Genomic DNA, 25338 nt, shown 5'->3' on the forward strand with positions numbered 1-25338 from the left:
TGGGCCACTGCACCCGCCAAGCATGCATTTGGGTTCTGAGCTCCAGCTCCAGCATGGACACGTCAATTACTGAGTCATTGCACTGACCTGTTTTTGTTTGTTTGTTTGTTTGTTTGTTTGTTTGTTTGTTTTTAATGTACCAGACTATGCTAGGAGATTGAGGCATAAATAATGGAATAATACGAATTTAAGGCCAGTTAGGGCTCCACAGTGAGGGTCTACTCCAAAATGAAAATTTAAAAAAAAAAGATGGGGTAAAGAATTAAAGTAGATTTTTAAAAATTACATGATGACTTGTAAAATAAGGTGAATTGTAATTACCACAATTCAGGTGAAGGAGAGGGTTTGAACCAGTGATTTAAAAAAAAAACAAAAACAAAAAAACTTGGTTGCTTTAATTCTTTGGAAGAAAAAAATTAAAGACATAATTCAGAAACAGAAGCCAGAACAAGACCATTTAAAGTCAAGTTGATAGGTGCAAAATCAAAAGTGTAATCTACACGCAAAGGCAAATTACAGTACAGAAGACAGCAGAAGAACAGATCTGGATAAACACTGTAAGTTAAATTATGTCTACCATGAAGACCTACTGCAGTATAAAACTGATTTTAGCAACATAAAGCAGGTAACCAAAAATAGGTGAATCCAGAGTTTGTAGCCAGAAATAGGTCAAAGTCAAGCATATACACTACAGAGTGAACAAAAGAAGCAGAGCTCTGCACAAATAGGAGCTCATACAAAATGCCTCTCAGAGAAAGCTAGGTGACCAGTTATCTATTCTTGGTTGCTCAGGGAGAAACGGCCCTAGCCCTATCAAAGTACTAATATATTCTGGAAGCCCCCCCTTTTTTTGAGATGAGGTTTCTTTCCCCTATGTAGTTTTGTCTGGCCTGGGACTCTCCATGTAGACCGAGCTGGCCTTGAACACTCAGATCTGCCTGCCTGTTCCTTTCCAGGACTGGGGATAGGATTAAAAAGGTGCACCACCACACCCAGATGGTTTCTGAAATTTTGGCTTCTTAGGAGTGATTCCCATTATATCTACACCTTCATTTTCATGATGTAAACATCTCCCTGAGCAGAGATGTTTTGGTAGGCTTTTATCTACTGGCAGTAGTGTCTAGTATGGTGTCTTTTACACAGCAAGATCCTCAAGTGATGGCTTAAAGTGTTAAAACAATAAAGCCATTTGAAAATGAAGTTGAAAACTTAATTCTTCACTTCTGAAATATCACAGTGTGTAGTAAGAGTAAGGCTGTGAGCTTGACTTCCTCCTGCACCCAGAAACCCAAACTTTCTTCTCTGTAGGGGTTCATGGATAAGGATGATTGGCCTTGTCTTCATAGAAAACTCACTCACTCTTCACAACTGTTAAGCAGGTTTTGCATTTATAGTGAATATAAATATGAGTAAATTAAGCCCATAACAAAGAGTGCTGAGTTGCGGGACCACTAGCAAATGGTCTGCTGCTAAATTAAAAAAAAGAACAGGGCGTTTTCATCTCTAGAGTTCCCAACACAACATATCATAGCTATGCACCATTTGAAAAGAAGCATGGTTCTTGAACTGTTTTTCTTTAGCTAGAATAGGACAGGGGGAGGGAAACTCTTATTTCAGAAAAATAGGCAATAAATGCTGCCCCCCCCCCCCTTTATTAACTACAGAGTGACAGGTTAATTTCTATAAAAATGTAAAACTTTGGTTCAGTTAAAGAATATGACTGGAAAATTGATATAAATAGTGGTCTAATATCTGTAAGATTTTCAGTTTGTTATACAGCCTCTTGGTAAAAGCATGCCAACAGCATTTGCAGAGATGCTTCTCTTCAATCATCATGGCACAGGAGGCACTTCAGCTAAATAGTGGCCAAAAGGTCTCCCCTTGAGGCCAGATCTCACTGTAATTCCTTGTAGCAAACATTGGGTTGGTTGAGTCATTTTTATTCTTGTAGAATAAATGAGTGCAGAGACTAAGAAAAGCAAGTTGCAGTTTCTTCTGAATTATTCAATTTACAGTGCCCATACTTGACAGCATCTTTCATCTTTAACCTTTAAGAGTTACATGATGAGTACCTGTAGAATACATGTTAATTTTTCTTACTTGGAACTAAAACAGATAGAAACTTACTTACTTAGATGCTACCTAAGTGTTAGTGAGGTAAACATTTAAAAGGTGTCAGGCCTTGTAGACCTCTTTTCTTGAACTTTGAGGCAGAAAATGTTTTTTAAGCATCTGTATGGGTTTTGGTTTATTTTTCTATTTTTATGATAGTTCAAATGTTTATATTTGATCTTGCTTGTAAAATAATATCTTTAAAAGCTCTTTTTTTTTTAAAGATTTATTTATTTTATGTATATGAGTGTTCTATCTGCATTTACATCTGCCAGAAGAGGGAATCAGTTCACATTATAGATGGTTGTGAGCCACCATGTGGTCACCGGGAATTGAACTCACGACCTTTAGAAAAGCAGACAGTGCTCTTAAACCGCTGAGCCATCTCTCCAGCCCCTTTAAAAGCTCTTAGAGAAAATAATTTTTGCCCTCTTAAGCAATGGAAATCCTAGGGACTGGAGTGGTGGCTCAGTGGTTAACAGCACTGCTGCTCTTGAGAGGTCCTGAGTTCAATTCCCAGCACCCACATGGTTGTTTACAACTATCTATAATGGGATCTGATAGTCTGTTCTGTCATGCAAATAAAGCTCTCATATACATAAATAAATACATTTTTTAAAAAAGCAATGGGAATCCTCTTAATGGTAGTCTGTGATTCAACAAAAGTAACATTAATGAATATTCTCTTTGCATTTACTGTGGACTGGTTTTTAGAACTGTTTTATTAGAATTATTTATGTGCTCATGTTTGAATTAATCAACTAATAGGTGTACTTTGTAGTTAGAGCATATTTGATTTTGGTCATTATTCTCCTCCCCCCCCCAGCTTTGAGCCAGTCGTGAAGTAGGGACTATTAGATGTAGGGATATTGAAACAGGGAAACTTGGTGAAACTGGAACTCAGACCACTGAGCTGCTTGTGAATATTATTTTGACCTCTTCCTTATGTAGTCTAGAAACTGAGATTAATGGGTCAGTGTTGATGGTAGTTATGTCACAGTTTTGTTTCATACAGTATGAAATCCATTTCTTTCCTTACTGAGTTCATTGTTGCTTTTCTGATTTGTGGAAGGAAGATAAAAAGCTTTTGTTTGCACTGATTAGAAGTAGACATAAAATACATCTGAAGTATATATTACTTCTAAAAATGTTTAAAATTGTTATCTGACTGGATATAGTGACACATGCCTTTAAGTCAGTACTGAGGAGGCGGAGGCAGGCAGATCCCCTGTGGGTTCAAGGCCAGCCTGGTCCACATGGAGAACTAGGACTGCAGTAGTGAGACAAAAGAAAAAAGAAAAGAAAAGAAGAAAGAAAGAAAGAAAGAAAGAAAGAAAGAAAGAAAGAAAAGAAAAGAAAACAATTGAAAGTGCCACCAAGCAGGGAAGTTCGGATTGGTTGATAATATATTTTGACAACACATTGGTAGTGTTTTAACATGCTGCCTCCATGCTCTTTGGCTGAACATTTTTCATATGCCCGTTTACCATTTATTTGCTTGTCTTCTTTTTAAAAATGTCTGTTTATGTCTGTAGCTCATTATGCTGTACTACCATTTCAGATGTATATTATACAAATATCACAACCAGCTTTTTTTAAATGCTTTAGAATCTATTCTGATGCATTAAAATGGAAATTAATTTGTCTCCTAACATTTAGGTGGAAAACCCCTGATACTAATTTAATTAGCATTACCTTTGTATTTTAACTCTTAAGTAAGGAACCATTTGCTAACCAGAATACTGGAAGAGGAATTTAAGTTAGATGAACAGTGACATTTTTCTGTCTTTCAGACCTCCGTGAGTGAAAGCCTTCAGAGGGAAGCTGCTAAGAAGCAGGCCATGAAACAGGTAGGGGATGACTGAAAGAACTGTATAAACCAGTGTTTCAGAACTTAGTGCTGAGAGTGAAACAGAATAAATGAGTATGATGACATAATTTTATTTCTTCAAATGTGTAAAGTGTTTCTCAGCTTATGTAGATTGCAGACTTTCTTTGTGAATATTAAAGGAAAATACAATTAGCTCCTTATTATGGGCTGTAGCTGTGCTTTCACCTGACTCAGTAGGCTGATAACGGTTGTTTGCATTGTTGGGATTTGTTTCTTTAGTAAATTTTGCTTGGAGCTCCCTTGTCAGAAGAAAAAGGTCTAGACACAGCACCGTGATGTCACAGCTACTTAGAATCATTGGCCAACAAGGCGGGGAGCGGCGGGCCGTTTTCAACAGTGGCTCTAAGCACTTCTTCCCAAACCCTGTTTGCTTGTAAAATTCTGAAAACCCATTCGTGCTCTAAGAAAGTATCAATTGCCCCTTTTTGTACTGATTGTTGCTTTTATAATCCTGCGTCCCAGATTTCACGGGTCCAAAGTAGAAAGAATGAACAGAGTTGAGAGTGCGCCCGAGTGCGCCCCTCTCACCGGCTGCCGCTTCCCCGCTGCGGCGTCTCTGCCTTCCGCCTCTGCGCTAATTCCAAGCTCACTTATCATGAATTTCGATTGCATTTACCAGATTGTAAACAAATATGACTGGGAAGTAGATGATACTTTAATAGTCTTTTTTTTTTTTTCCTTTTTCTTATTTGGATCTGAATAACACAGAACTGATGGTGACATTTTGTCTTTTACCTATTTCACTGGAAAAATACTAGTGTAATTATCTAGATTGGAAAAGGTCTAATAATGCCAAGATTGTTAGTGCTTCTAGAATGAGCTAGTACTCTATACACTTTGTGAGTTTATTTCTACTTTAAAGACTCTGTGTCTGTGTGTGTGTGGTGGAAGGTGTGGTCTCCCTGGGGAGAGGCCATTGCACCATGAGGTCAGGAGCTGGCTCTCCCTTTCCCTTCTACCTTGTGTAGACTTTCTAGTCTTGATGTCTTGTTTGTGTCGCTGTGCTGCTTACTGTGGCTTCTGGCCTGTTTTCCTGTCTGCCTCCCATCCTGCTGCAACAATGCTGGGATTTCGTATGTCTGCTGCTATGTCTCACTTTTTTTTATAAACATGGGCTCCAGGGATTAAACACAGGCGGTCAGTTTCGCTTTTACCTGCTGAGCCATTTCTCCTGTTTGTTTGTTTTAATGTATTTATTTAGAAATAATGTGTTAATTTAGACTATCATCTAAGCTGGCCTAGAATTTGTAATGCTCCTGCCTCAGCCTCCCAAGTGCTAGAGCGCAGGTGTCTGCCACCATTGTTGCTTCATTCTGCTTTGTTCATGCCATGTGGCACTTCCCACCTGCAGTTAAAAAAAAGTAAAAAAAAAAATAACAATGTAAGCTGAAAAAGGCCAGGAGCTAGCTTACAGGAGTGTGTTCTCTCTGTCGTTGAGTTCAGGTTGCTGGCTAGGTGTCCTGTGCTGAGCCTTCTCACCTGCTCCTTTTCACAAGTTTTTGTTGGTGGTGTTATTTTTTCGTGTAATATACCAACTTTTTCAAGTTTAAGTTCTTAGAATTACAGAGAGTGAAATTTTAACTAACAGCCCTCCAAGAATGCTTCCTAATATTGCAATATTGTAGCCATTTTCAGGGACCTTAATGACTGCTGTTGTCCTCAAGGCCTGTAATATGGCATTACTATTGGCAGCTTTTTCTTAATTTCTGCAGAAACATTATAAGAGACAAATTAATTGGCTGATTTTATTTTTATTATTTTTAATTATGTGTGAGTGTGGGTGTCTGCGTGTGGACATATGCATATCCTTAGTTAATGTAAAAACCCAAGGAGGCTGGGGCCATTGGATTCTCCGGAGCTGGAGTTATAGGTGGTTGTGAGCTGCCGAGTGTAGGCGCCGGGAGCCAAACTCTGTACGAACAGTGTGCAGCCTTAGTTGCTGGGCCGTCCCTCCGTCCCTCCAGCCCTCCAGCCCTCCAGCCCTCCAGCCCTCCTTCTAAGCTTTTCAGATGAGTACGTGCATCCGTTCCATAGTTGATTGCCCTGTGTGATCTGCTTCTTTAAAGCTGCGCACTTGCCTCACAGCTCTCCTGGATTTTGTTCTCTTGCCTCTCCCTCACAGGTCTGTGTGCCACCGCGTCCAGCCGCTCTGTTGCTGGGGTTCGGGGATGGATATATAGTATTTCTTAGTTGCCGTTTTTCTGTTTGGATTCTGCCAGCTAGGTTGTGGGAGTAGTATTCACTATCATTCATTTTCTGAATATTGGGAAATCCAGGGTGTGGGATTCCTTAGTTTTAACAATATTCCAGGTGAAATTTTTTCATTTATATATGAAAAACTGTGAAGGTTTAGTTTAGAAACTTAGGACAGACTGGGGCTGTAGCCCAGGGTAGTGGACTTACTTACCATGTGTGTGGCCCTGGGTTCAATCCTTAGTATTATTTTAAAGGAACCTGAAGATGCCAGGTAGATTCATTTGAATAATTGTGTAACCGTTTCACTTTAAAAGGACCAATCTTAGCAGGGCGAGGCGGTGCATGTAATCCCAGCATTCAGGGAGGCAGAGGTAGGTACATCTCTTGAGTTCAAGGCCAGCCTGTTTTACAAAGAGAGTCCAGGACAGCCAGGGCTACACAGAAACCCTATCTCAAAAAAAAAAAAAAAAGAAGATAAAAGGACCACTCTTAGATTCTATATTAAACAAGGCAGTATAGCAATTTAAGAATGTACAGCTCTGCGGTTCAGACACTAATTAGCTGGAACAAAAGGTCATAATTTGTGGAACAGGAAGAAGGTAGTGACATCAAACATTCCATTAAGAGTTCGGGGGCTGGAGGAATGGGTTGGCACTTCAGAGCACTGGCTGCTCTTTCAGAAGACCAGGGTTCAGTTCCAGCACCCACATGGAGACTCCCAACCACGTGTAACTCCTGTATTGGAGGATTGGACTTCCTCTGCTGGTCTCCTTGCGCACGTGCAGGCAAAACACACAACATACATGCAAATAAAACAATCCAAAAAAGAAAAGAGTTGAATACTACAGTGTACCGTTTTTATCATACTCAGAAAACTGTTGATAGTTAAGTGTCTCAGAGATGCCTCGTTTAGGATGTTGGGGTTGAGCTAGCTCCGAAACTCTAGTTATTTCTTTAAGGGGATTTTTTTATTTAATTTTTTAATTTTATGTGCATTAGTATGAAGGTGTCAGATCCCTTGGAATTGGCATTACAGGCAGTTGTGAAGCTTCCGTGTGGGTGTTGGGAATTGAACCTGGGTCCGTTGGAAGAGCAGACAGTGCTCTTAACCACTGAGCCATCTCTCCAGCCCCTAGTTATTTTTTTAAGATTTATTGTATATGTATAAGTGTTTTGCATACATGTGTGTATGCATACATGTATGTGAACACTTGTGTGCCTAATGTCCTCAGAAGCCAGAGAAGAAAGAGCATCAAATCTCCTGGAACTGGAGCTGTGTATTGTTGTGAGCCAACATGTGACACATGCTGGGAATCGAACCCAGATCCCTGCAGGAGCAGCTCTTTACCCCTGAGCCATCTTTCCTCCAGCCTTTAGAGAAGATTTTTATATACTGTAAGAGGAGGAACAGATAGAAACATAATAAAAGCAGAGGCTATGATTGATAATGTAAAAATTAATAATATGGCTCCCATTTGATGCGGTGTTTGGATTTTTTCTTTTAATGTTTGGAACTTTTAATGTGTTTCCTATGATCATATATTTGAAAACTAAACAATGTGTTAGAAACCCTCATTTATTAAGTGTAACATAAAAATTAAACCAGGGCTGATTGTTCCTCAGTCGTGCCTTTGACTTTTTAAACATGCAGTGTACTTGATCGTGAGATGTTGTAGCTAATGTTTATTGAACACTTCTTACCAGTCAGTCCTCTGCTTTAGACGCTTTAAGCTTGCGTTGTCACAGCTTAGTAGAGAGATGCAGTCACCACTCTTCTAGGTGAGGAAAATTAAAGCACACAGAGATTAAAGCAAACTTGCTCAGAGTAAGTGGAGCCAGGATTCAAATCCAGGTGGTCTAAGGTAGAATCTACATTCATATTTCTTGTCTTGAAATGTGATTGGTATAGTTTTTAAGATATATTTCTAGCTTGTCATCTTTTCTCAAAAAAGAAAGAAAGAAAGGAAAAAAAGAAAAGACTTTTAATGGTATCTATTAAACTTTTTTTAAAGACCAAACTGGAGATTCAGAAAGCTCTCGCAGAAGATTCCACTGTGTATGAGTATGACAGCATTTATGATGAAATGCAGAGAAAAAAGGAAGAAAGTAATCCCAAACTGCTTTCAGGAAAAGATCGAAAGGTTAGTAGCTGAAATGCAGCTTTCTTTGCTCTTGACCTGGATATTTTTTTTCTTTGTATTATTTTTGTGACTTCAGTACAAATTTTAGGTATTGTGATGGGTTCTTGGTTCTAAATTATTGATTTGATTTTTAGAATTTAGGTCCTAGAGGATGTCAAGTGAATTATCCAGTATTTTTGAGGTTTGTTTTTTTCACCTTGAAACTTACAAGTCATTTTTTTGAAATTTTTTCTTTAGCCATTCAGTATACTAGAATTATACTGCTCCTGATCTGTTTCCTGATTCATTCATCTGTTGACTTAAGAATATCAAGTAGCCAGGCATAGTGGCACACACTTTAAATTCCAGTACTGAGAGGCAGAGTCAGGTGAGTTCAAGGCCAGCCAGCCAGACCTACATAGTGAGACCCTGTTCTAAATAAATAAAAATTTAAGGGCCGGGCATAGTGAGTGGCATGTGCCACTGGGAGACTGAGGCAAGAGGTCAGAAGCTGAGAGCCACACTTGGGTACTTAGCAAGTTCAAGGCTAACTTGGACTGTGTCATGAATCATCTCAATAAAACAAACTGAAAAGAACACTAGAAACTAGGAACTAGACATGATGGCTCCCAGCTATAACCCTGGTACTGAGTGAGGGAGCTGAGGCAAGAGTATTGCCATGTGTCTGAGGCCAGCACGTGGGGGCCGGAGGTAGGGGGACGTGAAACAGGACAGGCTTCTGTAGCCCTTGCCCACCTTGAACTGAATGCCAGGCTGAGCTGATCTTGACTTGGTGGGATTCTCCTGTCCCTGACTTCCCAGGGCTCGATTATAAGTGTGCACCATCATTCTCTCTGTGGCACTGACATTTTTAGTAGGAACCATTTCAGTAGAATTTTGCTAGCAAATTTATTCTGAAGTTTGAAAGCACAGACCCATTTAGAGTAAACATTTCTATATTAATGGGTGTCATTTTTTTCCTCTTTTCTAAATAATTAAATTTTTCCCTAGCCCAAATATATTCACAACTTACTAAAAGCAGTTGAGATCAGAAAAAAGGAACAGGAAAAAAGGATGGAAAAGAAAATACAGAGAGAACGAGAGATGGAAAAAGGAGAATTTGATGATAAAGAGGCATTTGTGACATCTGCTTATAAAAAAAAGCTTGAAGAGAGAGCTGAAGAGGAGGAAAGAGAGAGGAGGGCAGCTGCCCTGGAAGGTAAAAGGGGAAGAGGGAACGGCAGCAGACTGCTGCTTGAGCCACCTGCTGTCGCTGGATTTGGGTTATGCTGTCGTGACTATAGTGTGCATATGAAGTCAGCATGTTATGTGCGTGTCAGCGTATGGCTCATAAGGACACAGCTGGGCCCTGAGCAACTTGTTTCTATTGGGCTTTTAATTTAGTTCTTATTTAATTACTTTATGGTCATTATAAGCCATTGTCTTAGAAATTCCAAATGTAAAAACATTTACAAGGCATAACAACATTACACTTTCCAGAAACAAATAAACTTTAGACTCTATGTATTCTAGGATGAGAAAATGTTTAATACCACTCAAGGAACACTGACTGGGCAGTTAGAAAAAGAGTATCATGAGTAACCAGGAGCTGTAGAATATCTTACCTTTCTCCAGATCAAACTGTAGTGTGTACATATCAGTAATTTAATTGGCAAATGCTCTTCAATTTTAAATGAAAGAAAACTAAATCTCTAAGATTGTATCTGGACCAGGGAGATGGCTCAGCAGGTAAGGAGCTTACCACCAAGCCCGACAACCTGGTTTAATCCCTGGGACCTACATGGTGGCAAGAGAGAACCAGCTCCCGCAGATTATCCGGTGACTCCACATGCATACACATAGACACACCAGTCAAAGCCATTGAAAGGCTATCCCTGACTCCTGGCCTAGAGACCATTTACACATCCCGTGTGATCATGCTCTGCCTATGTGAGACAACGCTGCACTGTGCTTCACTGAATCCATGTCCTCAGTTTGCCTTTGCTTTCCCCGTAGCACGTTTGGATGTGACCAAGCAGAAAGATCTCAGTGGATTTTATAGGCATCTGTTAAACCAAGCAGTTGGTGAAGAGGCAGTTCCTAAGTCCAGCTTTCGGGAAGCCAGGTAAGGGGTGGCAAGGAGAGTATTAGAAGAGAGGTACTCTTGACAGTCTGAGGCTATGCATTGTGGGAGTTGTTTTAAACTCCTGAAACATAGAAGGGTGCATCATTGTGTATTGCAGTGCCGACCAGCATGACCTAATTGAATGCATGAGTGGAGTTTGCAGTTTCTTAACTTAAAAACTTGAAGATTTTGTTTAGCATGGTTTTTATTCTACAGCTCACACACACAAAAATATATTAGTTTAATCAAAACATTTTGGTGTACAAAATTTCTGAATATTTAAGTGCTTTATGGGTCTTATGTATGGCCTTAAAGAAGAAACAAAAACAAAGTATGAGCTTTTTAAAACTAAAAACATTTTAAGGCTCTGGTGCCTGAAAACAGTTACTGTAAGAAGTAAAGAGAAGGGCTCTGGGGAGATGGCTCAGCGGTTAAGAGACTGGCTGATCTTTCAAAGGTCCTGAGTTCAATTCCCAGCAACCACATGGTGGCTCATAACCATCTATAGTGAGATCTGGTGCCCTCTTCTGGTGTGCAGGCAGAATGCTGTAGAAATAATAAATAGAAATAGAAATTTTAAAGAATTGGGTTATACAACATATAATTCTACGTGATCATTAGATAGTATATAGTATGAAAGGGGCTTATTTTCATGAGTATAACCCAGCCTCCATGTAGATTCAGGAGCTAAAGACCAAAACTACCCTGTCAGATATCAGCAGTAGTCACATGTGGGTATTCAGGTAGGTAACTTAAAGAGAGATAAAATCTAAGGTTTTGTTTACTTATTTGTTTGTTTGTTTCTGTTTGGGTTTTTTGTTTTTGTTTTTTGAGACAGTGTTTCTCTGTGTAGCCTTGGCTGTCCTGGACTTGCTTTGTAGACTAGGCTGACCTTGAACTCACAGAGATCCATCTGCTCTGCCTCCCTGAGTGCTACCATGCATGACTTAAAGTTTTAATCTACATTTCAAGTACTGTCCTGCCAATTTTGGCTAATGACTGCTGTACTGTACAACTCAAATATTACCATTTCTGTAGACAGTTCCATACCCATCTCTGATCTGGAAAAGCAAAGGATTAGAAGACTTTCAGATAAAATTTTAAGACACTATAGGAATGGTAAGATATTATCACATGTATGTACAGTGTAACGAAATGTAAAAGGGAGAGTTTTCAGAGGGCATATGGATACTGTAAGAACACTTGACTGACATGCTTAACTACATCCAGTCCTCACTGGGGAAGGGAACATTTGTGAGCATTATCAATGAGTTAATCACACAGCCAGAAAAGCATAGCTGATGGCAACAGCCAGAAGATTCACAATTTTTGTTGTTGTGTTGTGATGGGTACCACAACTATCAGGTTGATGATGCCTTTCTAATCATGGAAGTTTAAATAGTAATTTTTAGAATTAGATTTAGTACTGTTTTCTATGGGAAATAATCCACATGTATTTTTAGAACTTTTTTAAAGAACAAAATGAAAAATGTAACAATCACAACTTGAACTTTGTGTTGGGAAAACAGAACTTAGATCCAGGGCATACCTTATTTTTCCCAGTTACTCTCTGTCTAGAACTAGAAAAAAACTAGAAAGAGACCTTATGTAGACCTACAGGCTCTGGTGACCTGAAAGAGAGGGGCTGTGGATTTTACTTCTGTCAGTATTGAAAGTGTTCTCAGCCGTGTGGAAGCACTAACTGACCACGTGAGTAGACATCTTTGTGCACTGTCAGACAGTACATAAAATTAAGTTGTATTGAGAAAATTACAGGAACGTCCTTTGCTTCCTACAACGAACAATATGGCCTTTATTTATAATTTTTTTAATTTTCTTTCTTAGGACTGGAATAAAAGAGACGCTCAGGGGTTGCTCTGATGAAACAAATTCAGAGAACAGACCACCACAGCAGAACTGCATTCTCCAGAGTGGGATAAAGGAAGAAGAGGAAAACCCAGATGCTGACAGCGATTTTGACGCTAAGAGTAGTGACGATGATGAAAGGAGAGAAAATAAAGTCAACCACAGAAGGGAAGAAGACACAGAAGCCTCTAGGAAACACCCCAAACCCCACAAGAATCGGATCCACTCACGATCATCTAGTGAAGAAAGAGGGCAAAGTACCAAGCACCGCTCCAGAGGTGCCAAGTCAAGAGGGCATGAGCAAAAGGCAGGTCAGCACCAGGACAGGCAGTCCAGAGGCCAAGACAGCTGTCACCTGGACCGCAGCCAGCGCGAAGAAAAGAATTCTCATAGGCACAGAGAGGATGATCATAAAGATCACTACCAGAACAGGCATGAGCAAGAAGAGAAGCTGAAGGGGCGGGAACAGAGAGAAAGACAGGACAAGGAGAAGAAAAGGGAGAAATACTCCTCAAGAGAACAAGAAAGAGACAGACAAGGAAATGACCACAACCGATACAGTGAGAAAGAAAAGAGAAGCAGAGAAAAAGAAGAGCATATGAAAGGAAAGAAGGAAAGATATGAAAATAATGGTAAATACAGAGAGAGGGAAAAGCAAGAAGGAAGTGGTCACTCTTCAGAGAGAAATCGGGACAGAAGGGAAAGCAGCCCAAGGCCTAGGCCAAAGGATGAATTTCTTGACCAGGAAAGATCCAGCAAAATGAGAAACACAGAAAAGGACAAAGGGGACCAAGGGAAGCCCTCTCGTTCTGAAACATCACTAGCAACAAAACACAGACTGGAAGAGGAAAGGCCAGAGAAGAGCAGTGAACAAGAGAGGCCCCCTGAGGCCATGAGCAAGTTTGCAAAGCGGAGCAATGAAGAAACTGTGATGTCAGCTAGAGACAGGTACTTGGCCAGGCAAATGGCGCGGATGAACGCAAAGACTTACATTGAGAAAGAGGAAGACTGATGGCTGCGGGACCTGCAGTTCCTGGGAAGCATAGAGCACTGTGAGCTTCAGACAAGCACGTGACTGTGTGAGCACTGACTGGAGGGGTTTTAAGGGTGTTTTCAAAATTTGTGAGCTCAGATGTCAGTTCTTTCAGCTTCAGGGCTTGGCTGGACTTGTGGTATCGTTTCTAATCTGTTGCACTTTCTTGATTACACTCAAGAATTGGAAGGTGTTAAATCTTCCCTGGGTTCTTTATGAGGAAAACTGACTTCACTGTAACCATTAAAAATAGTTCTTATATAATGTTGCTTTTGAGTTTTTTGTTATTGTTTTGTGTTAACTATTTATTTTACCTGTATGCGTGCTTTGCCTGCGTGTAAGGCAGTGCACCAAGTGGGTCGGTACCCAGTACCTGCAGAGCAGGCTGGAAGAACTGGATCCCCTGGAACTGAGGTTATACATGGCGAGCTACCTTGTAGCTGCTGGGACGCAAACCCGGGGCCTCTGTAAGAGCAGACAGTGCTCTTCACCACTGAGCCATCATCTCTCCAGCTCTGAGGGTTTTGGTTTTTTAATATTCAGCTTTTGCTTGGGGGGTGGTTGAATTTTTTTATTTTGGGGGGTGGGTGTTGTTGTTACTGAGACAGTGTCTCTCCCGTGTTGCCCAAGCTGCTCTGGAACTCCTGTGCTCAAGGGTCTCAGCCTCCCACGTGCTAGAACTACAGGCATATGACCGACCCCATGCACAGCTGGTCATGTTTCTCTTATTGCAGAAACGAATTTGTAAATATTACCTTGTAAATTAAGATACATAAATTTTAGAAATATAAAAAGTGGTATATGCTCTGAAATTTGTATTAAAATGTACCGTGTATCATGCATGTTGTCTAAATAACATTTTGATCCACAGCATACTTGCTTAAATAAAAACACGGTGATGTGCTCCTGCATTTAATTCATTTTTTACTTAGTTTAAATGTAATTTCTGGGGTAGGAACAAGGCTCAGTAGTGGAACTCTTGCCTGACATGCACAGGCCCTGGAATTGCCATAATTAATATAATATGAAAGAGCAGTAATTTCATTCATGTTTAATTTTGTTTAGATGTCACTTTAGTTTGTAAGTTTGTATTTTGCAAGTTCCTAAATTGTGTAAGTAAATCTGTGAGCTGAGAATGAAAAGATGTTTCGTATACTCCAACAAGGAGACTGAAGCTTGTTAAATTTCCATCTCCATGTTCAAATAAACTACGATTTCTGAACTAAGTCATTGAAACCTGACATACTGTAAATTTATTCATGGGTAAAGAAAACATTACTACTAGGGAGAAAGCTGCTCTCTATAAGCTTGGTTTAGGGGCATGTTAATGTAGATAAAACTATTGTATTTGATATTTATTATTTTATTATATTCTTAGATCCAAAAAGAAAACATAGAGTAAATATTAGATCCCTGGCTCACTCAGTGAATGTTATGTTCTTGCAGACCCTGGACAATCCCTTAAAAACCACTGATTTACACAGGAAATAAACAGCTTAAGTGTGGAAAGAGGAGATTGCAGGAGAACAGGAGTGAGTGCAGACTTTGAACCTAGAGAGAGAGAGCATTGTTCTTTTCTTAGGGTTATTCCTTATGCGTGGCAAAGTTAACTTGATTGTGGTGTGCAAAGTAGTCTAAGGAGGGAGAAATTGTATCAGAGAGAAGATAAATTCACGTTCCCTGTCCCTGAAATTCAAGTACTTCCACAAAGCAAATTGGATACTTTGTATAGGAGAAGACGCTGATTGGTTATGATGTATCGATCTTCCACGCATAACAAGTTTTTATCTCCTGCCCTTCGTTTCCCCTTCTGGGAAGAGTGTCCTGATTTTCCGGCGGAAAGCACCCAGCACCTTTTCATTGTTAATTTCTGTGTGTGTTGACGTGTGCTGTCAAAAGCCATGCGTGGTATATGTGTGAGAGTACCGTTGGAGGCCAGAAGAGGGTGTGGATCCCCTGAAGCTGGGGTTAGAGGGTTGCGAGCTGCAGGCTGTGGGTAATGGGAACAACCTCTGCAAGTACTCTGAGCGGCCAGGCCGTCTCTCCAGCCACCTTTGTTCTCCATCCCAGTTCAGGTGGGATTAGAGAAGTTCCTGAAGGTCTTCTCTGCCAGCCTTGCTGCCCTGAAGATGAGACAAGCCTGACAGCCCACAGGGCAAAAGCAGAGATGAGGGGTGAGGACCCCGCCTGGTGGCTCTTCAGTCTGGCTCAGGGTGGAGGTCATCATTTGTTAAACTATTTGGACCAGTGCTTTTTCTCTTAAATTAATTTGAATTAGATTTCTTCCAATACAACCAAAAAGACCTATTTGATACATTGTTTCCTTTTCAATAGTCCCATGCCAAGAGTTACCGGAAACACTTAATTTTGAGGTGGGCTCTCAGTAAACCCGACTAGCCTCAAACTTCCATGCAGACGAGGGTGGCCTGAAACTCAGAGATAGCTGCCTCTGTTGGGGTTAAGGCACAGGCCACCAAGCCTACTATCATACCATGCATGGAAGGAAACCAGGCTTACACATGTAGCAGGTTTACAGAAAGTGCAGAGTTGAGAAAACAAGATGGACAGAAGCTCAGCTTGGACTTGTCTAGGGCACTCCCTGCTTCCGCCACCAGGTCAGGTGGGCTGGCTCCCTAGTAGCCGTCCATTGTTGATGGGCCCTGGCTGGCATCGCAGTTGAAGTTACTTTGCTTATAAGATTTGGTTTTGTACTTGTCTTCTAGTAGTTCACCTACAAAATGTATGTATCCGTTTGCCTTTTGGTGGGTTCACTCCCAGAAATTGGACATGCTGGTTGATCAAAGGTATGGAAACACTCAGTGGATAATGCCAAAGCAGCTGTGTTAAAATTCATTCCCTCTGGGCTGGGGAAATCACCCAGTGGTGGAGCTGTTGCCTGGCATTTTGTGGATTCGGTTTCTAGTACCACAAAATGAGTGAGCAAAGAGTCTCTTCCATCAGTGGGCATTACCAGCATTTATTAACAGGTGAATAGCTCACTGGGGGGTGGGGGGTGCTGTTTTTTAAATTACTTTTCTGCAAGGTCATGTGTGAGGATCAGAGGATAGTTGTTGGAAGTCGGTTGTCTCCTTCTGCTTATGGTCCCAAGGACAGAACTCTGGTGGTTCAGGCTTGGTAGCAAGTGCCTTCACCTGCAGACCCGTTCCTCACCAGCCCAGTGTTGGCTGTTTTTTCAAGGGAGAGTTTGCCTTGTAAACCTTGGCTATCCTTATGCTTGTAGTAGTCCTCATGGCTGAGCCTCCAGGATGCAGAGCTTAAGGCCTGTACTGCTACACCCGGCTCCTTTTGAAGTTCTGCCTCCCTGCCCTTTCTTAATGCCCTGTTTACACTCTTATTAATTTTTTTATTTATTGAGGCAGGGTTTCTCTGTGTAGCCTTGGCTTCCTGGACTCACTCTGTAGACCAGGCTGGCCTCAAACTCACAAAGATCCACCTGCCTCTGCCTCCCTGAGTGCTGGGATTGCAGGTATGCATCACCACACAGCTTATCTTTTACTCCTTAAATGGGATTTTTAAATGAACAAACATCTCTTAATTTTCATCGTTAATTAAAATTAACAGTTCAGTTCCTCCGTTACACTGAATACATTTCAAGTGCTCAATAGCCATATGTGGTCTGCGGTTGCCGTAAACGATGGGGTTTGCCGGGCATTTCTGTTGCAGTTTAAATCCAGACATTGCTCTTCCAGAAACATTATTGTCTACCCACCTTGAGGTCCGCAGTAAGAATTAATGTCAGATGCTGTGTAAAGATTAGAGATTTATTTAGTAGGGCTGGGAGTTGAACCTAGGCCCTTCCATGTGTACTGCCACTAGACCACATCCTCAGTGCCGAGCTTTGTTTCATTTATTTCTCTATGCGTGGATAGCAGACTCAGCAGTGCGTGAATGTGCTGGAAGTAGTCCATAATCCAGGGAAGTGGCGTGCAGGAGCCCAAGTCAGGAACCGGAGGGCAGGAACTGAGGCAGAGGCCATTGAGGAGTGCTGTTTGTTGGCTTGCTCCTCATGCCTTGCCCAGGCTGCTTTCTTGTGCATTCCCAGGACCACCTACCCAAAGATGGCACTACCCACATTATCAATCAAGAAAATGCACCACAGGCTTGCCAGGAGGCCAGTCCGATGGGGGCTTTTTTCAACTGAGGTTTCCCCTTCTAAAAGGACTCAAGTTTGTGTCAGGATGACCTAGAACACAGCTTCTGTGTGGTCACTTAAACATGTCCCAGAATGATGCTGGTCTCTTCTTAATCACGGCCAGTTCTTCAGTTCCAGTTCACTCTGAAGCTTCCCCAGCCCAGCCTCTATCATCTGCACAGCTCTCAATACTCTCAGCTTCCAAGCTCCTACAGAACAGCTCACTGAGCCCTCAATACTCAATGGCTTTTCCAGCCCAAAGTTCCAAAGTTCTTCCATAATCCTCCCGCAAACAACACGGTCAGGTCTGTCATAGCCATATCCCATTATCCTGTATCAACTTAGTGTTACTCTGAAGGGCTCTAGCAGGCCCAAGCCTGGCAAACATGGGCAGGCCTTGCCCTTCCCCCTTTCCACTCCCTTTTTAAACCGTACATTACATCCCTAAAGCCAGAGACCAAGATCTGTTCCCTTATGTGGACACGTTCTTATGCCACACTCATTCCTATGGCTGATCACCAAGGTTCAGCTATCAAAGCACTGAAATCCAGCAACCGAAAGCTCTAATTAACATGCTCGGTAAAAACCATCCCACCACTCAATCTTACAGAAGCTCTTACAGAGCTTCTCATGAAAGAGAAACTTCTAGACTGGAGAGAAGAGATCTGAAACGAAGTGAAAAGTGTTGTTCTGGGTGGCTGTATTTGTACAACAGTCGTCAATGAGGTCAGGAGAGATGGCAGAAAGCAAGGCTGTTACTTTCCTGACTGGACAGTTGTGTTAGGGTCAAGAGAATGTCCTTGTTTGCAGCAAGCACGTCCCTCATTGTGCTTACTTTTGTAGTTAGGATCTGTGTTTTAGTATCTTGTTTTTTGTTTTTGTTTTTGTTTTAATTCAAATCCATTCAGATCTCAGCATTATTCTCTCCGTTTTACAAGTTGAAATCTTAGTTTATAAAAGCCTTGTAATTAGAAACAATGAATACAGGTAGTCATTTTAAGAACCCGAGAGATATTTATTGTTTAGTGATGTGTCCCAAGACTAGAGTGAAGGAATTCCTAAGGAAAATCCTGCACTTGAAACATCATGCACTTAGTGTTTGTTGGTCAGGCTTGTAGCACATCAGCTGTGAGTGTCGAAAGCCATGACATGTAGCCTCATTTCTGGAACATTTCGTTTTCTCATTTCTAACCCACCTGCTGATCACTCTCTTTTACTTTGAGAACTATCCTGGCTAGTTTTATGCCAGCTTGACACAAGCTAGAGTCATCAGAGAGGAGGGACCATTCATTGAGAAAATATCTCCATAAGATCAGGCTATAGGCAAGCCTGTAGGGCATTTCTTTAATTGGTGATGGCTGGGGAAGAGCCAGCCCATTGTGAGTGGTGCTGCCCCTGAGCTGGTGGTTCTGGGTGTTGTAAGAGAGCAGAGTGAGCGAGCCGCGAGGAAGGAGCCAGTGAGCAGCGCAACTCCACAGCCTCTGCATCAGCTCCTGTTGCTGGTTCCTGCCCGGAATGAGTTCCTGACTCCTTTGGTGATGAACAGCGACGTGAAAGTGTAATCCAGATGAACCCTTTTCTCTGCAGTTGGTCATAGTTTCATTGCAGTGCAGTGAAGGGGACCTGCACACAGCAGGGTGCTCCCTCCCCAACCCAGCATTGAGTGTAAGCCACACCCAAACGCCCGTTTTCAAAGAGATTCTTTATCAAGTGGGGAAGAACATTAAAATGGCAGATCTCTGATTTAGGCAAAAGACAGCTGCAAATGACCTTGTAGATGTGACTTTTAAGAGGAAAAAGGGAGGCCTGTGTTAGGATGGGCTAGGGTGTGGTAGGATGGTTTTTTTACCGAGCATGTTAATTAGAGCTTTCGGTTGCTGGATTTCAGTGCTTTGATAGCTGAACCTTGGTGATCAGCCATAGGAATGAGTGTGGCATAAGAACGTGTCCACATAAGGGAACAGATCTTGGTCTCTGGCTTTAGGGATGTAATGTACGGTTTAAAAAGGGAGTGGAAAGGGGGAAGGGCAAGGCCTGCCCATGTTTGCCAGGCTTGGGCCTGCTAGAGCCCTTCAGAGTAACACTAAGTTGATACAGGATAATGGGATATGGCTATGACAGACCTGACCGTGTTGTTTGCGGGAGGATTATGGAAGAACTTTGGAACTTTGGGCTGGAAAAGCCATTGAGTATTGAGGGCTCAGTGAGCTGTTCTGTAGGAGCTTGGAAGCTGAGAGTATTGAGAGCTGTGCAGATGATAGAGGCTGGGCTGGGGAAGCTTCAGAGGGAACTGGAACTGAAGAACTGGCCGTGATTAAGAAGAGACCAGCATCATTAAGGTGAAGCCTTCTGGGACATGTTTAAGTGACCACACAGAAGCTGTGTTCTGGAAGAGGCCAAGGTCATTTCCTCTTGTTGGCAGCTGAATTTGGTAGTCTGAGAGTCACCCAGGTGGTGCTGGCTTTGAAGACATGAAAGGGTCGTGGAGGGCAGCTGAGACTTGGCACTGTGTGGCAGGGAGAGGCCAGGAGAGGCTGTTGGTGAAAATGCTGCCTGCTGCAGCAGAAGACCCATCATTTTGGAGATGCCAGAGCCATGGACGACCACTAAGAACAGCAGCAGGTGTGGAGTGGAGCTGGCCTGAGCCTAGGAGATGAGCTAGCTGTGTGTGCAGCAGAGGACAGAGCCAGAGAAGTGACCCAAGCCCTTTGGGGGAGGCCAGGCCAGGGTGAGTGGATCCCAGATAATTGGACAGTGAATCTATTTACACTGTTGGGGTTTGATTTTGCTTCAGATTGTAACTGTGTCCTGGTTCTTCCCCCCCTTGAAGTTAAAAAAAAAAAGCGCACATTTGAGAAACTTAAAACTTTTTTTAAAAAAGAGAGACTTTGGAATTTTACAGAGAGTTTTAATCTTAAAAGAGACTGGATTTTTTTTTTCCTTTGGAGACAGGGTTTCTCTGTGTAGCCTTGGCTGTTCTGTACTCGCTTTGTGGACCAGACTGGCCTTGAACTCACAGAGATCCCCCCTGCCTCTGCCTCCCCAAGTGCTGGGATTACAGGTGTGTGCCACCGTGCCCAGCTGAGACTGGATATTTTTAAAAAGACAACTTTTAAAGTGTTTGAATTTGTAAGGCTGTGGAACTCTTTAAGTTGGCAAAAGCTTCTACATTGTGATGTCTTTATTAATGTGTAATCTGGGGGATGAACGAGAAAGGAAAGATTGTGGCTTAACAGTGATGCGTTTGTATGTCACTTTGACAAGGAAATTTAGGCCAGTTCTGGGACTTCCCAGCTGAATGAACTTGAAAGCCACTCCCCCTCCCCGCCAAGCCTCAGGCTCCTCTGTGCAACGCTGGGAAAGAGCATCTGCTCTCTAGACCAATGGTGACCAAATGAAACAAGGCTTTATAGGCTAAAGTTCATCAAAGACTACCGAGAACTGTAACGACGTATTTAGCTTCTCTGAAATGCAGCGTTCATAGTTCAAAGTGCTTTTCATTTTTTTGTTTTTTTCTGTTTAACCCTGGCTGTCCTGGAACTCCCTCTGTAGACCAGGCTGGTTCAAGGTGGATTTCATATTAAATATTTGTAAATGATATACTTGAGAAACTATTTAAATGTTTGACAATATACAGTTAAGATTTTTATCTTAATCTTAAGAGTTTAAATTTTTTTTGAATGAAAATTTTAATATTAAAAAAAAATCCCTTCACAGCCAGGTGGTGTTTGGGCACACTTATAGGCCAGCATTTGGGAGGCAGAGGCAGACGATCTTTGTGAGTTCAAGGCCAGCTTGGTCTACAAAATCGCATCATGATGAATTATAAATTATAAAGATTCCTTTCTTGAGTTAATAAACCCTTACAGTTTTTCCTATTCTTCTTCTCCATGGTTCCCATTGCTTTTCCTATAGAAGACTGCACTGATAAGATTCCTCTCAGCACACTGAAGGCTTCATAGTTAAACTTTTTAAACATACCCTTGTTATTATTGACTTTTCTTGTTGCTCTTACCAAATAGCTTGCTAAGCACCGTAAGGAAGGATTTTACTTTTTGCAAGGGGGTTTCAGTGTAACCCCGGCTGGCCTCAAACTCAGAGATTCACCTGCCTCTGCTGCTCATCTCACCTTAAGGGAGGAAGGCTTTATTTGGCTCATAGTGAAAATGCAGGCCATCAGACTAGAAGGCATGTTGCTGAGAACAGCTTTTGATGCTGGTCTCTCTGTATCCACAGTCCCGGCAGAGAGATGGATGCTGGTACTTGGCAGCTTCTTCTTCTTCTTCTTCTTCTTCTTCTTCTTCTTCTTCTTCTTCTTCTTCTTCTTCTCCTCCTCCTCCTCCTCCTCCTCCTCCTCCTCCTCCTCCTCCTCCTCCTTCTTCTTCTTCTTCTTCTCCTCCTCCTTCTCCTCCTCCTTCTCCTTCTTCTTCTCCCCCTCCTCCCCCTCCTCCTCCTCCTTCTTCTTCTTCGAATTTTTTTTTACCTTTTTAGTTATTTTCTCTTATATAATATATTGTTTCCAGGCTGCCGTTTCCCCTCCCTCCTCCCCCCTCTCCCAGCCTCTCCTCCCTTCCTCTTCCTCCCCCCCTTTCACCTCCCCTCAGAAAACAGCAAGCCTCCCAGGGACATCAACCAAATAAGGCATAAGAAGCTGCACTACCACCAGGCCCTTATTCTCACATCAAGGCTGGGCAAAGCAGCCCAGTAGGAGGAAAAGGGTCCCAAAGGCAGGCCGATCCCCTAACCCCACCCCACTGTCAGATTTCCCACAAGAACATCAAGCTACACAGCCATAAACATAGAAATCAGACCTACACAAACTCCCTGCTCTCAGTGAGCACACTTGAGGCCCAGTCAGTTGATTCTGTGGGCCGTGTGACAGGCTTCAGGTGGAGGGACTGGGACACCAACACAGTCACGAAAACTCTAACCTACAATTTGCCATGCCTGCAGGATGTGCTGGGGCCGGAGCATCCAGCACCTGAAGGGAGCAGGTGCAGAGACCCACAGCCAAGTATTAGGCAGAGCTCAGAGAGTCCTTTAGAGGAAGAGGAGCGGGAAGAAGCATTGGGGGAGCCGGAGGAGCCAAGGACACCACGTGAACATGGCTGCAGCTTTCTCCTCTTTATTCAGTCTGGCTCCTGAGCAAAAGGAATGGCGCTGCCCATGGCGGGTGGGTCCTCCCATCAAGCAGGCCTTCTGCTACTGCCACAAGTCCATCTCCTAGGCCTTCTAAACCCTGTCAAGCTGAGGAGGCACCACACCTTTAACTCGACCAGTGTGGAGGTGCTCTTTCCTTCCACACGTCTGCAGATGCCTGTTAGCGTGTGACCCTAGTATGAGACAGGGAATCCAGTTTCCAGTTTTATCTGTCGATGTGTGTGTGTGTGTCTGGGGGGGTGTTTGAGTGGAAATAAATAAATGCCTGGAATTCTTCAATATCAAAATTTACTTTTGTTTATTCGCAAAATTAAATGCCAGTTTGGCTGGGTGCAGGATTTTAGGCTGCAGGCTTTTCTGCTGAGAGATGTGTTTCCCTTCCTGTGTTTTGTCAGGATGGCGTTTGAGGACGCCCCACCCCATGCATGAGTTCTTGGTTTGCTGTTTCCTTTCATGGGGAGCACGTTTTCATTAATAAATAGTTCTTTATTAACGTGTGAATGTGTGTGTACACAGTGGGAGAGGGCACACGTGCAGCCTGTACATGGAGGTCAGAGGACAACTACGTGGATTGAACTAAGGCCCCAGCCTTGTTCACCAGCACCTTTGCTGTGGAGCCATCCCTCTGACCTCTTCATAACTGTTTAGTAAAAGTTTGGGATGAGAAATTTACAGACTTTGAAGTCTTGACTTCATCGTCACACTTAAATGCTAATTTAACACAGGACAGAAAGATTAGGTCCCCGGCCATTTTCTCTCAGAACATGCCCGGCCCGTCATTTACTGATACCCACTGCTGCTGCCGAGAAGTTAGCGGTGTGTGGCTCCCTCCTCTGCGGGCATTTGTTTCTCTGGAGGCTTAGAAAAGTCTCTCGAGTCCCTAGCTCTGATGGTTCCTTTCCTCCTCACTTTCACCAGCTAGCTTTTCCTTCTGTTCTCTCTCCAGAATTTCTGCGTGGTCAGTGCAGCGCTGTGGCTGCCTCCTGCAGCACAGGCTCCCCACACCTCTCAGGACTTACCGTGTTATCTTGTGATCCGTTCACTGGCAGTTTCTGATTGCTCTTACACTCTTTCATTCTGCCAGATAATTTCCTGCTCAGCTTATTTCCTTCCCAAGATTAACTTCTTCTTGTTGGAGGAGGTGGTGTTGAGCCAAGGTCTCCTATGTAGCTCTGGCTGTTGTAGCACTCACTATGTAGACCAGGCTGGCCTAGTGCTAGGATAAAAGGCGTGAGCTATTATGCCAGGCTGTGATTAAGTTTTAGGTATTGTTATGTGTTTTAGATTTGTTGTTTGTTTGAGACAAGGTTTCTCTGTGTAGCTTTGACTGTCCTGGACTTGATTTGTAGATCAGGTTGGCCTCAAACTCAAAGAGATCCGCCTGCCTCTGCCTCCCCGAGTGCTGGGATTACTACTGTGCCCAGCTTGTTTTAGCATTTTTAGCCTCTATTTTCTCTACCAATTTTGGCTTTTGTGACACTAAAGCTGTGTGTTCATGTATGTGTATGTGTGTCGGCAGGTGCACGTGTGTTCACATGTGTGTGGAGGCCAGAGGATGGTCTTGGATGTCATTCCTCAGGAGCTATCACCCTGTATTTATTTTTTTTTTTAAAAATTAGATTTATTTATTTTGTGTGTGTGTGTTTTGCCTGCATGTATACCATGTTTGGGCCTGGTGCCTGGGAAGGTCGGAAGAGGGCGTCATATTCCCTGGCGCTGGAGTTACGGAGAGTTGTGAACCACGTTTTGTGTTCTGGGAACCAAGCCTGGGTCCTCTGCAAGAGCAACACGTTCTCTTACCCCTGAGCCATCTCTCCAGCACCCCCTTTAAAAATGTTTATATGTATTTTTTAAATGCTGCGTGCTCTGTTTGCGTGTACACCTGCATGCTAGAAGAGAGCATCAGATCCCTTTACAGATGCGGGTGCTGGGAACTGAACTCAGGACCTCTGGAAGAGCAGCCAGTGTTCCTAACTGCTGAGCCATCTCTCCAGCCCTTTTTTATAATTTCTGAGTGTGGTATATGTACGTGTGGTATGATATGGATGTACATGAATGCATGCGTGGAGGCCAAACTAGGATTTCCTGTGTCCTTTATCATGCTCCACCTTCCTCCTTCGAGACAGGCTCTGTCACTGAACTGGAACTATCCGGTGGCCAGTAGCCCCAGCCATACTCTGTCTCCACCCCCTCCTACTCTGGAGTTACAGGCATCTAGGCACACCAGGCTCATCTTGTGGTTTGAGACAACACTCACCATGGAGGCTAGACTGGCCAGCGGACCTCCGGGATCGGCTTCAACCACCTCCCCAGGGCTGGGATCATAAACGGTGTCACGGCGTCAGGATTCTTACCAGGGGTCTAGGGATCAAAGCCAGGTCCCTGCGCTTCTGCAGGGAGCCCTTTACTGAGCTCTGTCCCTTGCCCATACAACTAAACTCCTCTGTGAGGCCTTTGGATTTTTCACCTCAGGTAGCGCGCTTTTCACTGCCGTTTCCTTTAGACAATTTGCATTTTCCTATTTGTTCAAGAAGCACATCTTGCAGGTTCATGAAGACATTAAACTTTCATAGTAACCTCTGATGACTTTAAATCCAATATGGAGGCTCTCTCTATTAATGTCTATGAGCCGCCTTCCTTCAGTACAGATGGGTTTTTCCTGTCCCTTCATAAGTCTACCTA

The 25338-nt window shown here is 42.7% G+C and overlaps 1 protein-coding gene and 1 non-coding gene across 2 annotated transcripts in view; one reads left to right on the forward strand and one right to left on the reverse strand.

The window, feature by feature from the left end:
- The window catches only part of Nsrp1 (nuclear speckle splicing regulatory protein 1), a 34489-nt gene extending 19910 nt beyond the window's left edge, over positions 1–14579 (forward strand). Inside the window, exons 3-7 of the mRNA XM_021654881.2 lie at positions 3906–3962; positions 8212–8340; positions 9331–9538; positions 10336–10444; positions 12290–14579. Coding sequence (XP_021510556.1) covers positions 3906–3962; positions 8212–8340; positions 9331–9538; positions 10336–10444; positions 12290–13322 — 1536 coding nt within the window. The 3' untranslated portion in view covers positions 13323–14579. The remainder of the gene's footprint in view (positions 1–3905; positions 3963–8211; positions 8341–9330; positions 9539–10335; positions 10445–12289) is intronic.
- On the reverse strand, positions 5621–5749 carry LOC132655647 (small nucleolar RNA SNORA33). Its single transcript, XR_009593436.1, has one exon. It is a non-coding gene; the product is annotated as a small nucleolar RNA SNORA33 (small nucleolar RNA).
- Positions 14580–25338: the final 10759 nt, after the last annotated feature.

The sequence above is a fragment of the Meriones unguiculatus genome, chromosome 7 (assembly GCF_030254825.1).
Source record: "Meriones unguiculatus strain TT.TT164.6M chromosome 7, Bangor_MerUng_6.1, whole genome shotgun sequence".
NCBI lineage: Eukaryota > Metazoa > Chordata > Mammalia > Rodentia > Muridae > Meriones > Meriones unguiculatus.